The sequence below is a fragment of the Pelobates fuscus genome, chromosome 2, assembly GCF_036172605.1.
Source record: "Pelobates fuscus isolate aPelFus1 chromosome 2, aPelFus1.pri, whole genome shotgun sequence".
NCBI lineage: Eukaryota > Metazoa > Chordata > Amphibia > Anura > Pelobatidae > Pelobates > Pelobates fuscus.
Window position 1 is genome coordinate 139,931,457 of NC_086318.1, and position 17,002 is coordinate 139,948,458.

Below are 17,002 nucleotides of genomic sequence, written 5' to 3' on the forward strand. Positions count from 1 at the left end.
TAATGCATTTTTTATGAATCAAAAGGAAAGCTTTAAAAAAATAATGTACAATTAACATAAAGCTTCACATTAAAAGGTATAGTGCATGCACCATGTCGATAATTTGAAGTGGTCATGGTGCCTGGAGTCTGTATGTGCAGCATTTTGCTGTGAACTACACCTACGGCAGCTAGAGATTTTGGAGAGTTAATGTCTATTCTGTGTTTCAAAAAATATTTTTGTTTTGCAGTGTGACATTCATTGATCAATGAACGGCGATTGCACTGGCTTCTGCACTTCTGCAGAAGCACAAAGTATGTCACTAAAGCAGAAGGGAGCCTCAGAGCCGGACTGTTAAACAGTTTGTCTCATTAGCAGGGAACCGGGTCAAGGTACTCCTGGCATCAGAACCACTACTGTGGGCTAAAGTGAGTATGATGCCTGGAGTAACCCTTCAAAATATAGGCCCGTATAGTGCATCTCCTTTTGGATACAAGCATTTAACAAAATGGAGACTTTTATTTTGTGTTCCTTCTGGGAGAGGGTATTAAAATGGACACATTATGACACCATAACAACTTCATTCTATTGTTCCAGCTTTCAATTACATTCCGAACTCTCCCAACAGAGCTTTAAAGCATAACTTTAGAAGAAAGCCCTGCCAATCACTGAACCTAGAATTGCACTTCCAAGGTCTCTTATAAGTGAGTCGGTTCTGTCTGCATGCATAGCATACTAAATTACATGGACTCCTTGGAAGCATGTCCCTGCAAGTGCTATCACTGTCTGTTTTGATTCTACTCTGTGAGATGGTGGCATATGTGGTAGGTTTTGGATTGCATTTTTATTTTATTTTGTCAAGCGTAGAATACTTGTATTTAACTGGCTGTATCACACTACAGAAGTAAGAGAAGACAGGACAAGGAACGTACTGTATTTTATCAACAGGAAAACAAGAGGCTTAATAACGGCATCCACTTACATTAGTAGCCCAAATCTAGATTGCTCATATATTTACATAATTTGCTGGGTAAAACTTTTTACTAAGTTAGATAAAAATTTTTTACAACTAGCCAGTATTACACATTGCTACAGTGTGTGAAAAATGGTACCCATACCCAAATTTGTATTAGCAGATTTAATGAAGTATGTGTCAGAAGCCCAAAACTGTACCTACCTTATTCACTTACACTAGAATTCTAAATGTCCCAGCTGACCCATTGTATGCTCCTGCCATGTCAATGCTGATGTTGTGAGGTACTGGGACTACTGTGGAGGGACTCACATGGTCTAAAGAGACCCTAATAGATTTCTCCCATTACTCCAAGTGTGATCAGACACACAGAGAGGAGCTGCATCTCTATAACAGAGTCTCTGAGCCCATCAAAGAGTGCGTTTCTTCTGCTGATACGGTTAGTGCTGCACACTTTAACATATTGGGTGATGTAGTGACAAGGAATCCCCTGCTAACAGGAGATACATGAAGTCTAATACTGGATCTCACTTAATTTAAAAAGAGACATTTACAAAATTAGGACAAATAAAACAGACATATTTTATGTTCTTTAGCTGCAAGTTGCAAACAATATAGAAAACAAAATTACCTTTTTTTTTTTTAAATCCCCAATTGTTTGCATAATTTAGTGTGTGTATATATATATATATATATATATATATATATATATATATATATATATATATATATATATACACATACATACATATACATATAAATATACATATATCGGGGGGCGGGGCCGGGCCGCCGAGCTGGTCGGTCGCAGGCCAGCAGAGCTCCTGCTACACCACTCAAATAATCGATTAAAAATATGCATATACACCGAAAAGCTAACCTGCGGCTACGAAGCCTGAAGCAGAGGGACCGCTGGATCCAGGGAGAGGCTGGCTCCCCGAGCTACAGTCCCCTGGAGGAGAAATCCTCATGGACTTGCCTGAGGCCTACTCCGGTGGTGAGTGGGGCGGACGGCCGCTGCCCCACTGGCCTGCCACACAGCACCCAACCTGAAGCACAACGCTGGGCGGACTCGGCCCCGTTCCCCCCCTATGGACCGGGGGGGTGATCCCGGTCCTCACCCCAAGGCCTTGATCGAGAAACCACGGCCGAAGCTGGGAGGTCTAACCGCTAGGCCCAAGATGGCGGGCGCCATGTGCGCAAGCCAACGAAGCACGGACTAACACCTAACACTGGCGCCCAAGACTGACAAGGTGGCCCCAGCTCTCAGATAGGGCTGAGCCGAGGAGCGAGTTCACTTACCGGCAATGGCGGCACAGGGGAGTAGGAGGTAACCCGCACACAGACTACCGCCGCCTGAACAGACGGAAAGTGCCACCGACATGGAGACAAGCTGACCTCTCGCCCCACTCCAAGCCTGTAACAGACTCACCCAGGAACCGAAAACCGGGCTCCCCTCCACGGCAGACGCCGACAATCTGATTATCGGGAGAGACGAGCACACTCCCGCACAGCTGCAGCCTTATGGGAACCAGCGAACACTCCACAATGCAGCATGGGGGGACTGTGTCCTGATACCTGCCATGATGGACACTCACTTCTCGGCATGATCGTAAGGCAGAGCGGATTCCTACAGCTCATGGGATTCTCGCTGAGTATGGGGTCTCTGGACCGCCAGGAAGACGGCCACCCGCAGAGGCAGCAATGGTGGTCCCGGTCGGCTGGGGTGATACAAGCATTGAAGCGACTCACTTACTCATGATTATAATTTACTTACAAAGCTTTGATTGTTCAGCACGATGTATATTCTGTACCAGCATTTAAAGCCAAGTCACTGTTCCTATAGTACAATTACGCTAACATAATTAACTTGTCAGGCACCTATCATTAACTGAAATATTTTGTTTAAAACTGTGGCTTTTGCCTTGGTATACTCTCATCATAGTCAGCTTGACAATGTAGCACTGTATGTTTCGAGTTTAAGCCTGACGACCATAACGTGAACCATTATATTAGAAATAATTAAGCAGCTTGTATTTTGCTTGTCTCACAAACTTAAAAATTGTGCGTTTTTCTGAATGCCATGCAATTGATAACTAATATTTGTTTCCTAACTGCCTGTGAATGCTGTTGTGGCATTGCACGCATATGTATGTTATTTCACGCACAGCAAAAATACAGAATTAAAAAAAAAAAAAAAAAGACATTCATTGATGGCTTTGCAATGTAATTGAAATGTTTACACATGTCTTTTTCACTTAATTGCTTCGCAGTAACTAAAATAAAATGATCCTCAACATAACAAATTTTAATTGCATTTCTGTATGTCTAACAAAGGTAATATTTTAATATTATGTTAAATTAAAAAAATCTATGCCTAAATAAAAATATATATTTAAAAAAAAAATAAAAAAAAAAAAATAAATAAATATACATATATCATGCAAGTTCCTGTGCACTCACTCATTCACAAAACCAAGAGAGCTGCACTCCTCTTATATGCGTACATTATAAGGGTGCTGCTGGGGGGTCAGCAATTCATACAACATGCAAGATCTAACGCACCCGCTTATTCACTAAACAGAATTTTTAAAAATGGGGTACATTGGCGTTGTGGCAGGCTTATGCAATGTATGATCATATAATGTAACTATGAATATGAATAAATCACTCCATGTATGAAATCAGCATAGATCAATGTCAGCAAGAGATGGAAACTCAAAAATATGTGGATTTTTACATTACTTCATTTTTCTTTTTTTTTTTTTATTATTAAAATCAGTAGTCTGGATTTAAACAACAATGAAGTGCTTTTTATAACACTTGCATAGCTTGTGCACAAGAATACCCCATAAGCAAGGGATACAAGCCCTGAGAGAAATCGTATGTGCCCCTCATCTGAACTCTGGCCCACTCATTGAATATTTGCTGGAATTTTTGCAGATAGCTCTATCTTGCAAGTTTGAAAATAAATTGTATTTGCTACTAGCTGTGAATGCAATGAGGACTGCTATGATCTTATGCCAATGCTTTTGTGTTCTGGTTTGAACAGCAGCAAATTGTGCCTAAATACAGTGACAGAATTGTGAGCTACCATGCTTTGTCAATTATATTTTTCTGATTTGGGAGGCACTACTGAGAAGTTTCAATCTCCACTTCCAGTTTAGTTGGCATCCACATGGCATGATTCATCCATACAATTCCTGGATGTCATGGTTTTTATAACACAAAATACAATTGGCTACACATTGTATCGAAACTAGATAGATTGTAACACATTGTTGCTCGCCCATAGTTTCCATCTTAAAGATTTCCTACCGATATCACAATTTCTGAAAGTTCTCAGATACAACAGTGAATGAACTACTAGAGCAGCGTTTCCCAATTGGTGTTCCGTTGAACCCTAGGGAGAACAAAAATGGGGTTCCGCCAAAATTTCTAAAAACAAAATGGCCACTGTGGGCGTGGGAGCAGTGGGCAGTGATCTCCCTGCTCAGCTCCCTGCTTGTGCACACAGCAGTGATGCTAGAGTCGGATACATACACACACACACACACACACTGACACAGAGATACACATACTGGCACACACCTGCACATACAAACACAGATACACACACTTTGACACAAAGATACACACTGTGTGTCAAGGTGTGTGTATCTGTGTGCCACTATGTGTCAGTGTGTGTGTATCTGTGTATGTGTCTGTATCAAGGTGTGTGTATCTGTGTTTGTATGCCAGTGTGTTTGAATCTGACACAAACACAGATACACAAAGACAGATACACACTGTGTGTCAAGGTGTGTACATCTGTGTGCCACTATGTGCCAGTGTGTGTATCTGTGAGCCAGATACACACACACACACACTGGCACATAAAAACACAGATACACACACCTTGACACAAAGACACACATAAACGGCGCAATTTTTATTTATTTTTCCCAGGGGAGGTTTGGGGGTTCCCACAATGTTGATACACTATGTCAAAGGGTTTCACAAGAAAAATTAATTGGGAAACTCTGTGCTAGAGAAACACAGTTAGACATATGGTGAATGGAAACGCAAAATAATAATCGTGTTGAGAGCATGCAACATAATAGTATGCGTATGCCACTCATCCATAATGGTACAGCAAAAATAAGAGTCTCCATTAACAAATATTGGTGGCTGCTACAATCTGATCAGAATGTACAGGTGTTTTTTCGGAAATGTAACATTATCATCTATAAAAGAAATAGTAAAAAGATCTTTTGGTATAGAGTGATCTTGTACACAGAAAGCCCCACTTCATCCATTAAAAATGGATGCTTCAAGTGCAGTGGCTGTTTTACTTGTAGCCACAAGATCAGTGGTACCTCATTTTCACACCCTCACAGTGGCAAATGCATCCCCATTCAAGATTATATGCATATACCACTGACCACGTTATATACTTAACTACTTGTCCCTGTAGTTTGTCATTTGTAGGGAAGACTGACTTAACATTGAGAAAAACAACAATGTTCCGTGACAGCAAACAGACAAACCAGTGGGTAAACATTTGTGACAGCCCACAACAGACTACCTACATTGAAATTCTGGGATATTGATCACATCCCCCACTACCAAATATATTCAGTTTTTATTGGAGAAAAAATATTTGGTGTGCACTCTATATGAAGGAGGCAAATTACAGCTGAACGAGCATGTATCACAATTCAAGGTCTTGTATGATTATGTAAGTATTATCAAGAAATAATTTTTAATAACTATTTAATTATCCCGTTTAAGAAACAAAAAAACAAAGAGGTAGCAAGAAAAAATGCAAGACATTTATTACAGAATAAAAAGCAGTATCTCTTCTATAGATATAAAGTCTTTAACACAAAGACTGCTAGGTAGGACAGGAGAACAGTAATGAAATCATGAAGGCCCACAAATAAGGAGACACAGACCATTCGGAAAACAAACATGTTATCACTCGCATGCACTGCTCACAAATAAGTAGTTTGTCTTCCTCAAAGTGCTTAATTGGATCGAGCATCCCTGGGCAGCTGACACCCTGCGCTTGCTATGTGCAGCCAAGACATTAACAAGAGATTTCTTTATAAATTGCCAATATGGTGTAACTAAAGGGAAGTCACAAGCTGCGGGGTCATTGGTCACATGCTTTGTGATGAAGGGTTTTATTGCACCATCAGCATTTATTGTGACCGAGGGGTAACCTTGGCCATTAATTATGTATGTGTTTTGCACATCAACGTCTTTCTATCAGCAAGTCATCTTTTAATTCTTTAAGCGCCAGAGGGTGATATCCAGTGATCTCTGTCTTTTTGTACAAACAAAAAAAATAAAATAATAATATAAAATTACAAAATACTTGACAATTATTTAAGCATTTATAAAAAATAAATAAAGAATCTTAAAATGCACATTCCATAGTTCTGCACATCACATGGCATTCTAACATGCACTGTACAGCTTGGCCTTTTCTGCCTACTTTCTACAGGCTGGCTGATATTTGGTTGGACAGCCTTAATTCTTTTACTGCTGTAATGGTTATTGTAAGTATTCAAACCTTTGCAGAACAAATGACATTCTTACTTATGGCTTGTTGGATGCTACTTCCTGCTTCCACTAGTTTGAACAGAGAGCCTAAAGCTTTCTTTCTGAGCTAAGGTCAGGAGAGATAACGGAAGCTCTGAAGCTGGAGCGTCTGGCTCTCTGTAGGACATGGTGGAAGTGGGTTGCAGCATTCAATGTACCCCAGGTAAGAAGTCCAATCCCTGCATTATAACAACTACAACGCTACTAGACAAAAAAACAGTCAGCACGGAGTAAGTGGGAACTGTCCATCCCTTGATGCCAATTAACAAAAATGCAAAGTTATCATTTAATGCCACTTGTCAAACTTTCTACCAAAGTTAAACTTCATGTCAAGAAAAACATCTAAATTAGGGCAAGCATCATGGATTTAAGGCAGTTATAGAATTCTGCTAGCATCACGGTGGGAACTGCATAACAAAGCAAAGGGGTAAGGAAAGGGAAAATAATAAAGAACAAGTCTCAACAAGTGCATTGTGTGCTCGGAGTGAAGATCTGATCATTCAAGGCAACGGCTGCTACCCAGGCCATGTTGCGCCATTCATTGCTACAGAATGGTAAACAGAGGCAGGAGGTTTGTCATGCTGCTCTTCTTAAGTCTGCTAATCCTTCCAAATACACTAAACAAGCATTCTATTGCCCCCTAGAGCATGGAATCTGAACTGCTCTCCAGAAATCTGAGAACACTGAAATGCAAGCAGTGCACACCTTATATTAACAACCGCTTTCATCTTACGCATGTTTTAAAGTGAATGTGCAGAGGAGGGTGAAAATATATAATAGACAAAAATGTTCAAGGGGAAAAGTTAAAAAGAAAATAAAATTATTCACACAATGTCATTCTTTAAGTCTCGCCTAATATACTTTACATTGCCCACTCTTCATTGGACTACACTGCTTGTATGCATATAAAAATTAACTCTAATAAATAACATCAAAGGTCTCTACTAAATAATGGATATACTAGGCAACGTATTAATTAGACATAAAAATCTGTTCCTGTGTGCAAATAATGAGATTGCACATTTTTTAAAAGCCATTCCTCGGAGGCATCAACAACACAACATTTTAAAATCTGGGAAGAATTGGCAGGTCATGTATTCTGGTTTACTATAATATTTTAGTAACATGGTTATAAAATATGCATGTCCGCTTGCTTCACCCACATGGGTGAAGATAAAAATAATAAAACACGGCATTAGTTCTCCCTTGGGGGTGCTGCCATCTCCCTTCTTTAACGTCAGATGTTTTATCCGCCAGTAGCCCACATATTTGCTGAACTCTTACTCATGCGCAACAGTATAACACAAAAGCCTAAGAAAAATCATGCAGAATCCTTTGCATACCAAATATCAATACCAATGCAAGAGAAAAAAAACATACTAACAAAAAAACAACTGCTGTGAGAATTAGGGCTGCACCAAACTATTATTTTCACAACTGATTAACTGGCCAATAACTTTTTACAATTAATTGATTAAATCAGATATAATACATTTCAATACCTTTTTTTTTTTGTATATTTAAAATAAAAATCCACACACAGCAAGGAGGGGGTAAAATCCCTGGTCATCCAATGAGCGTATGTTCATTGCAGAGAGCATCCCCGGTGGTCCAGTAAAGAACCTACCTCTGGTGGATGCCGACCACATAGACACTCTTCTGGCACGGCACTCAGTGAATGGGTCACAGTGTTGCCATAGTGACAGCATTCAGAGTCATTATGCTGAATCCGTGAAGGAGCATTTCAAGTGCTCCCTGTGGTAATTTATTTAGCAAATTGCCAAATGGTTTTGCAATGGGGCCTCATCTGACCGGGCACCTTGTCTACTGGACTAATACAGCTAATTCAATCTACACTATATAAAAGCTGTATATGACAGCACTCCAGGAACTTCTAATTGTTAAAAATAAAACAACTTTTATTTAGTATTTAACTACAATTCAAAGTGACTGAAGTGCTATCATATACAACTTATATTTACTGCGGAGCACCACCGGTCCTTACATGGCTATTACCATGGAGTGCAGGTGAGCGGATTCCTTCGCATACCAAATATCAATATATTTGATAGTCAACAAGTGCATTGTGGGCCTCTGAATGAAATCTAATCATTCAAGGCTGCTACCCAGGTCTTGTTGCGCCACTAAACACTATAGAATGGTAAACAGAGGCATATTGTGTGTGTTTGTGTATATGTGTATATATATATATATATATATACAGAAACATATATAAGGGAGCACTCTTGGTCTTCAAAATAGTGAAACAAGGTTATTTATTGTGTTTCAAAAAAATACATCAACTGTGCATATTCAAAATCGACGTTTCGACCCTCCTGGGGTCTTTATCAAGATCTTTTTGATATATATATATATACACACACACACACACACACACACACACAGTGGTGTGTTCACAACTAGGCTAACAAGGCATTTGCCTTGGGTGGCACTTTCAGCAGGGCGGCAAAAAACATCCCCCAAGTGACCATTGTCCTCTGAGCTCTTCCTGCTGTGCTCCCTTGCGCCAACATATGACATCACTCCGGCTCCCACCATAATTAACCGGCACGCGAGGGAGTTGAGCAGGAGAATTACAGCTTCCTCACTCCACTGTGTGCCTGCCTGTCTACCTGCCCAGCAGGAACCAGCCCCACTAGACCCCAGGGAAGAATCCACTCCAGCTCTTCCAAAGGTAGGGAGGCTGGGTGGATTTAAATTAAAATAAATAAATTATTTATATATATATATAAAAAATTTGCAAGTGTATGAGACAATGTGTGTGAGTGTGTCACAGTGAATGTGTGTGTCTGTCAGTGTGTCAGAGTGAATGTATATCTGTAAGTGAGTGTGTGAGTCTGTGAGTAAATGTGTGCGTGTCTGTCACTGTGCGTCTGTGAGTGAATGTAGGTGTCTGTCATTGTATGTCTCAGAAAATGTGTGTGTCAGTGAATGTGTGTCTGTCAGTGTATGTCTGTGAGTATGTGTCTGTCAGTGAATGTATGTCACTGTATGTGTATCTGAGAGTATGTGTCTGTCAGTGAGTTGGTGTGCCAGTCAAAATGCACGTTCGTCATAAACTAGTAGAGGGCGGGGCAAATTTAAATTGGGAGGGGGGCTGTGTGCCAGAGTTTTGGAATGCCTAGGGCAGCACAAATCCAAAATACACTACTGTCTATGGGGATGTGTTTTGTTCAGATGCTATGGTAACAATGTGGATTTTTCAGGCCGCACATTTTTACCAGCTTTTGGTAATACATTTTACATGAATAACTCAGGAAAAATACTGTAGTCTTTTAATAGGATATCTGTCCTTTAGGGTGACTACGTATTTGTGTACTTTCACGAGCACCAACGAAAAAATTATTTTGAAGTAAAATTTCAGGTTTTTAGATCTGCAATCTACACATTTTTGCTATTTGATTTGGATAATGCATAGATAGAAATACACATTATAAAGGACAAACCCCCTTTAAAACTCTTCTCAGGGATTCAACACGTACAGCCACATTTATAACTCAAAAAAGGCATGATAACCATTGCAATGCAATAAATAGCAGAGATACAAGAGGACATAAAACACTCTGTGATTATAGCTTTCATTTCCTTAACTTTGTTAAGGAGTTATACAGTACTTTGCCTGATAAGATTGCCTGGCAACTACTACACAATAAAACACTTTTACTCTTCAAAAAAAAAAAAAAAGAATGCAACATAGCAACCCTGCTAATTCTTCAGTCTCAATATGTCTGTGGCACAGCACGGCAGACATGTCTGGGCAAGTACTGTTGTCCAGATTGCAAACTCTAGTAGTATTTGCTGCTTCCAATTTATTCTGCACGTGACGAGGGTTAAAATAAAACACAAATATTTATAGAGGGGCAAAGTTTTACTTCTGTGTTAACATTGAAAAAAAGCAGTGCAATCCAGATAAGCTTATTGCAGATCTGCTAACTGCCATTTAAACCAGGGTAACATCATCCCTGGGCTGTCTCATCTTTACTCCCATGCCAAAGGTCAACACTAAAGACAACTTTGGCACTGTTTAGTTAACTAAGTGACCCATGGGAATGAAAATAAAGTACACCACTGTCACTAATTGGACACAAAACACCTCTCTAGTCCAATGCATGTTATCTTCACACAAATATAAAAAAAAGAAAAGGGATTTAACCATTTGAGTACCAGTGTCTATACAATAAAGCTTTAGGTACTTAATAAGACCTTCCAAAGCCCTATGTTTGTTTAAATAGGAATACAAATAGTCCTATTGTATGCTGTATCTAAAAAAATAACAGGCAGTGTTACACAGGCCCATCGGGAACTGAGAATACATAGGATGAACTCAATAAATAAATAAAAAAATAAAAAAACATGGATGCCTAAAATATTTTTGGTACACCAGTTTAAAATACTCTTCAAACTATAAGGCGCTCAGTCATTTTAGTGACATGAAAATAGAAAATGCATGTTAAAATAGCCTAGCTGTGACTGTAACAGTGCTTTCCCTATTAAATGTTAATTAGTTTGTAGGGATTCATAAGAATATGCACTTGTCTCATTAGAGATTTGTCTTTAAAGGACCATTCTAGGCACCATAACAACTTAATTAAAATGAAATTGTTATGATGCAAGAGGTACCAGGTGCTGTCTTACCTGAATACATTAAACTGTTAATGAATGGTTTAATCCCAAAATCTAAATAGTGTAACCCAATCGCAGGTCCAAGGCATCCTTGCACTGAATGCCTATCACAATGGGAAGCTTACCACTAGCTCCCCATTCAGAAAAGAGAGTAAAAAAGATACCTACCTTTTTCACTTACTTTTGTGAATGGGAGCTAGTTTTATGCCTAGAGCTGTCAGTCTATCATTGTTGCCCAGTCTGAGGCTTCAAGATTAAAGATCTCATTGTTGCCTCAGATCTTCAGAAGAAGTGAAGGGCACCGTGATTGGGCGCCAACATGCAGAAGTTTAAACCGTTCGCAAGCAGTTAACCAGAGGCTTCCAAACTGAAGTTTTAGACCTTCAAGGGAAACATGGTGCATATATACTTCTTATTGCGATGAAGTTGTTATGGTGCCCTTTAAACTGTAAGCAGCAAAATTAATTGTTAATAAGGGACTAAGCAAAGATGTTTGCCATGGTGACATTGAACTATGGGGAAGTGCTGATATTATTAAAGGGATACTATAGTGCCAGGAAAACAAAGCCGTTTTCCTGGCACTATAGGTTCCTACAGTGCCCAACCTCCCTCGTGCCCCCTCGTGTGGCGCTGAGGGGTTAAAACTCCTTCAGTCACTTACCTGAATCCAGCGTCAATGTCCCTCAGCGCTGGATGATGCCTGCTCACGCTCGCTGATGTCGGCGGGGGAGACCAAAAGCACATGTGCTGTAAATGCCGCGCTCGCATTAGGATTCCTTATAGGAAAGCATTGTTTCAATGCTTTTCTATGGGGATTTGATTGATGCTGGATGTCCTTATGCACAGCGTAAGGACATCCAGCGTCATCTAGACGACTTTTTAGTCACCTAACCACCAGGAAATCCACCAGACAGCCACTAGAGGTGGAGTTAGCCTTGAGAGGTACATTTTACAGTTTACCATTGCAGGGTTAAACCATTGCAGAGACATGGGACATTGCACCTAGACTACCTGAATGAGCTAAAGCGGTCTAGGTGCCACTAATGTCCCTTTAAAATTTGAAAAAAATGTAGTCTACATTCTATATAAGCCATCCTTGATACAAACAAAGGATTGCAAAATTAATATCACCATTGGGTGTATAACATCTGCTTGAGAACTCTTAATTCTACAGATACATTTTATGTTATGTAAAATAAAACCAAACAAACACAAACAAAAACACCCAAAAAACACCTGTCTTTTGCTGCTTTTACTATGCTGAAGTGACAAACCATGTGTCATTTTCCAAAAATTATTGATAGTGACATCTATTCTAATTATGTCTAAATGTTTAAAATATCTATGTCTAAACTGTAAAATATCTGGTTTGGCAGACACGTTTAGTTTCAGACATGCTGATTTAATCAAATACCACAAACATTTCAGGTGAGAGAGACAAACATAATCCTGCATGATTTGCTTGCCATGAAGTAGAAAGCATGAACCTAAATAAATTAGTACATGATGATGATGATTTACTGTAGATTTCTTATGGAACACTTTTTTGCATGTGGGGCAGGTTTTAAACAATAAAAAAACTAACTTTTTCCAAATGAAGCCACTATGTTTCCATTTTTTAAGGCAGTATAAATAGGATACAGTAATCAATAAATTTTATTTCCAAATCCTAGCAACTAGTACAGCAAATGATCTTAATTTTCTTTGTCTAGCTCAGCTTCTACAAACGGCATTATTAAATGTAGAAAGCATGTTAATACAAATTAATTAGTACATGATGAAATAAAAGGCTATAGTGCCACCTGGTGTTTGAACAGAGTATGGCTATTTTAATGAAGGTGCCAGTGATTATTATTATTTTATTATTATTTATATAGCTCCAGCAAATTCCATAGCGCTGTACAAGGGCATAAAAGTAATACATATTTATGGAGCATATTTCACACATAAAAAGACAAATAGTTATAGGGTTTTATACAGTGTAGCGCCACATACCAATATAACACCAAGAATTATACAGAATACTTATATATTCAAAAGTCATTATGCAAGAAAACACGAACCATATTGATGGTTTACATATGTATGTAAAGATTCTGAAAGATAGTCGTTCGTAAATTGGACATTGAAAACGTTCTCCACTTACTGAGATCTTCTGCTAGTTGGACCCTCTTCCCGGTTAACAAGGTAACCTTTTTCTCGCTGTCTTCTGCAAAGTCTTCCAATACTTCCTTCACATTCTTCTCTAAGCGTCTTACTGCATAAGACATGGAAGGGGTGTATTAGCAGACAATTACGAATTACTGCACCCCTGCCACACAAATAATTTTGGCTAGCAATTGCCATCTATACAAAAGCAACCAATATTACGATTACAGGATCTTGGACAAAAACTAAACACAACACATACACTAATACGTTTTTTTATAATTCTGTAAAAGATAGAATAAAGATTCCGCTTTTTTTCTTAGAAAATATAATGTGTTTATATAATATGTTAACATTTAGGTTTATGGACAAATACACAATGCAATACCAATACTCTGCATTAATATTATATAATTACTTCACCATTCTTAACACTGTACCTTCTGAATTCGTTAGCTGCTGCCTTAAGGTGTTAGCAGTGATTCCTAACATCCGTTGTATCCTCCAGAAAAGGACCACATCATTGCACTCCAACTAAAAAATTAATAAAAATGCCATTACCTAATATTTTACATACCGGGAGTACTAGTCATATTCAGAAAAACATATACAAAGAGAACCAAGTTAAAATAAAATGCTGGGGATGTTGATGTTTATAGTTACCAGAAAAATTAGTAACAGATTAATGTAGTTGTTCTGGTGAGTATAATAGCTCCCTTCAGGCATTTTCATGTTAACATTGCCTTTTCAAAGAAAAGGCAGTGTTTACATTGCCCCTAGGGACACCTCCAAGTGGCCACTCCTTAGATGGCCACTGGAGGGGCTTCCTGGCTCAGGGCTGCACAGTAAGCAGCCCTGCCGTTCAGCATCCCCAAGCTCTGCATGTAGAAGCTGAATTTTCCTCATAACAATGCATTGATTAAATGCATCTCTATGAGGATGTCCTGATTGGCCAAAACGGCATTTCGCCTCGCGCCGATTTTAGCCAATCCAATGGTTTCCCTATGGGAAAGCATTGGCTTGGCTAAAAACTGCCCATTTCGATGATGTCACAAAGGGCCAGCGGACCCGCACTGTGTTGGAAATAAGGTGAGTTTTATACTTTTATAGAGGGGCTAAGGGGGGGCAAGCCACCTAAATACATGTTTGTGTTCCTAACCCTATAGTGATCCTGTAAGCGAATTTGAACTTGCAGTATCATATTTACTGATGGGTGAAACCATTTCCAAATGCATTTCAGATTCTCTGGCACCACCTAATGGTCAATACTCAAATTTACATCATACTTTGGAACATCATTTGATCACTAAGCATGATAATGTTAGGAACACATGCAATACTTTCCAAATGATCTCCAGGCTTGTTATTGAATTTAGCGGTTACAAAACCTGCACACATTGGTTCTAGAACAATATTATACAGACGTCTGAACAATATTTTAAATAAGCTTGATTTCTTTCTTTTTCTACAAGTATATAGAACACTCTTGTCAGGTTTTTTGACTAAGACCAATCAATGTTGATATTAATAGCCTGTAAGGTTGTTTGTTTGTTTTTTTAAAGCAGAGCTAAACGTTACCAGATACTACCCTGATGCTGTGAATTAGCACAAAAAGATCATTACATAGCACTGAAAAAATAGGAAATGTGATTGATGACTGTGGATGGTCACATAGTGAAGTATGGGGAAAATGTAGGCGAGTTTAAGCTGTTGAAGCACAAAAGTCAACATTATGAGTATGCTTCAGAAGTAATCAAAGGACAAAAGAGACTTTGTCTAAAAATAGCTAGAAAAAAGTATGCGTTTTCATGTTTTGAAGGAAAAAACACACACACATTCCATATAGCCAAATATTGATAAAGATATAGAAAGCATTCCAATGAGCAGGACACAATGCCTTTAATTAGGTGGAAGAAAGGGTTTAACACCTAATGTGTCAACTGTCATAATCTAATGTTAAATGTGTTTTTAATTTTAATACAGACATGTGGATGTCAACAAAAGATCCCTTACATAAAACAAAATTATTACTAAACAAATTCTTACTCTGACAGCAGAACATGATGGAGCATTTGTTAAATAATGCCAATTATTATTATTATTATTTATATAGCGCCAACAAATTCCGTAGCGCTGTACAATGGGTGGACTAACAGACACATAATTGAGATCAGACCACTGGACGTACAGGAACAGAGGGGGTCAAGGGCCCTGCTCGATGAGCTTACATGCTAGAGGGAGTGGGGTATAGTGACACAAAGGGTTACAGTAGGGAATTAAATAGTTTGTTAGAGAAGGGTTTATTGAGTGCTTGGTAGGTCATTTTTGACAGTTGCAGGAAAGGAGTCATGGGGTGGGGGATGAGAAACCTGCTGACAGTTTAATTGATACGCTTTAATGAAGAAGTGAGTTTTCAAAGATTTTTTGAAGGAGTGGAGGCTGGGTGAAAGTCTGATTGAGGAGGGAAGGGAGTTCCACAGAATAGGTGCAGCCCTGGAGAAGTCTTGAAGGCGAGCATCAGAGGTGGGGATCCGGGCAGAGGATAGGCGTAGGTCTTGGGCTGAGCGCAGGGGTCTCACTAAACAATGTATTCCAGGTACAAATGTTTAACAGTGTACCCAAAACTATATTTTCCAAGATCAAAGAAGAATATGGGAACCTTATTAGAGGTGGATGTATAAGGCCCCACATTTTCCAAATTATGTGAACGAGGAGATGGGACAGACATATGGACCAATAGCATTGCAACAGACTTATATTATACCACACAAAGTTATGGATTGCAAGTTTAATACCAATGGGTCTCCTAAAATATTTTGCCCACAGCCTTTAATTCTCAAAGCCACACTTTGGTTCACACTCTTACCTCAGAGTCTACAAAATGCCTTTGATAGTAATAAAATCCTCGCCTGCAAAGATTACAGTGGCTGAGAGCGTTTTTTAAGAAATGTCTTCTGTAAACTTGATGCCATGTATCTTTTATCTACAAAAAAAGAAAACAATGAAAAGAGAAAAAAAAGATACACAGTGTAAAGCCAACATAAATATATGCTTACATTCAGCATGTACAAAAAACGGGAACAGCGCTAAAATAAACCAATACTATAAATAGGGAAAGTAGGAGGCAGCAAACCTAAAAATAGGGTTCCCTCTAGGTCAGGGGTCCTCAAACTGTGGCCCTCCAGATGTTGCTGAACTACAACTCCCATGATTCTTTGAATTACATAGATAGCCAGAGAATCATGGGAGTTGTAGTTCAGCAACATCTGGAAGGCCACAGTTTGATGACCCCTGCTATAGGCCCTATACACAAAGGCAATACACAAGACAAGACAAAAGAAGGTTATTTTGTCTTGTCTTGTGTATTATATGCAGCATGGTTTATACTGCAAAAATAAACAAATGCATAATGTTAATGTTGACAGATCATAGTCTAACGTTAAATAGGCTGTATAACTACTAATCATTGTAAAGAGCATGAGGTAAGTGCAACACATAAAAACATCTCTGGTGTAATTCACATAATTTCCCATACTATTATTTTATACCAGTAATTTTAGAAAATGCTTCTTTTCTCAATTTCAGAATCAATCTAATACAATTTACACTAGAAACTTTTATGGTTTCCTCATAAATTCATAATAAATTCAGAAAAATACTTCCCACAGC

The 17,002-nt window shown here is 38.8% G+C and overlaps 1 protein-coding gene across 4 annotated transcripts in view; it reads right to left on the reverse strand.

The window, feature by feature from the left end:
* The window catches only part of OPA1 (OPA1 mitochondrial dynamin like GTPase), a 75,513-nt gene that overhangs the window by 15,383 nt on the left and 43,128 nt on the right, over nt 1-17,002 (reverse strand). For all 4 annotated transcript variants that reach the window (XM_063442772.1, XM_063442770.1, XM_063442771.1 and 1 more), the window contains 3 exons: nt 16,200-16,316; nt 13,774-13,867; nt 13,332-13,442 (listed from right to left, as the gene is read on the reverse strand). In XM_063442772.1, the coding sequence (XP_063298842.1) occupies nt 13,332-13,442; nt 13,774-13,867; nt 16,200-16,316 (322 nt within the window). The remainder of the gene's footprint in view (nt 1-13,331; nt 13,443-13,773; nt 13,868-16,199; nt 16,317-17,002) is intronic.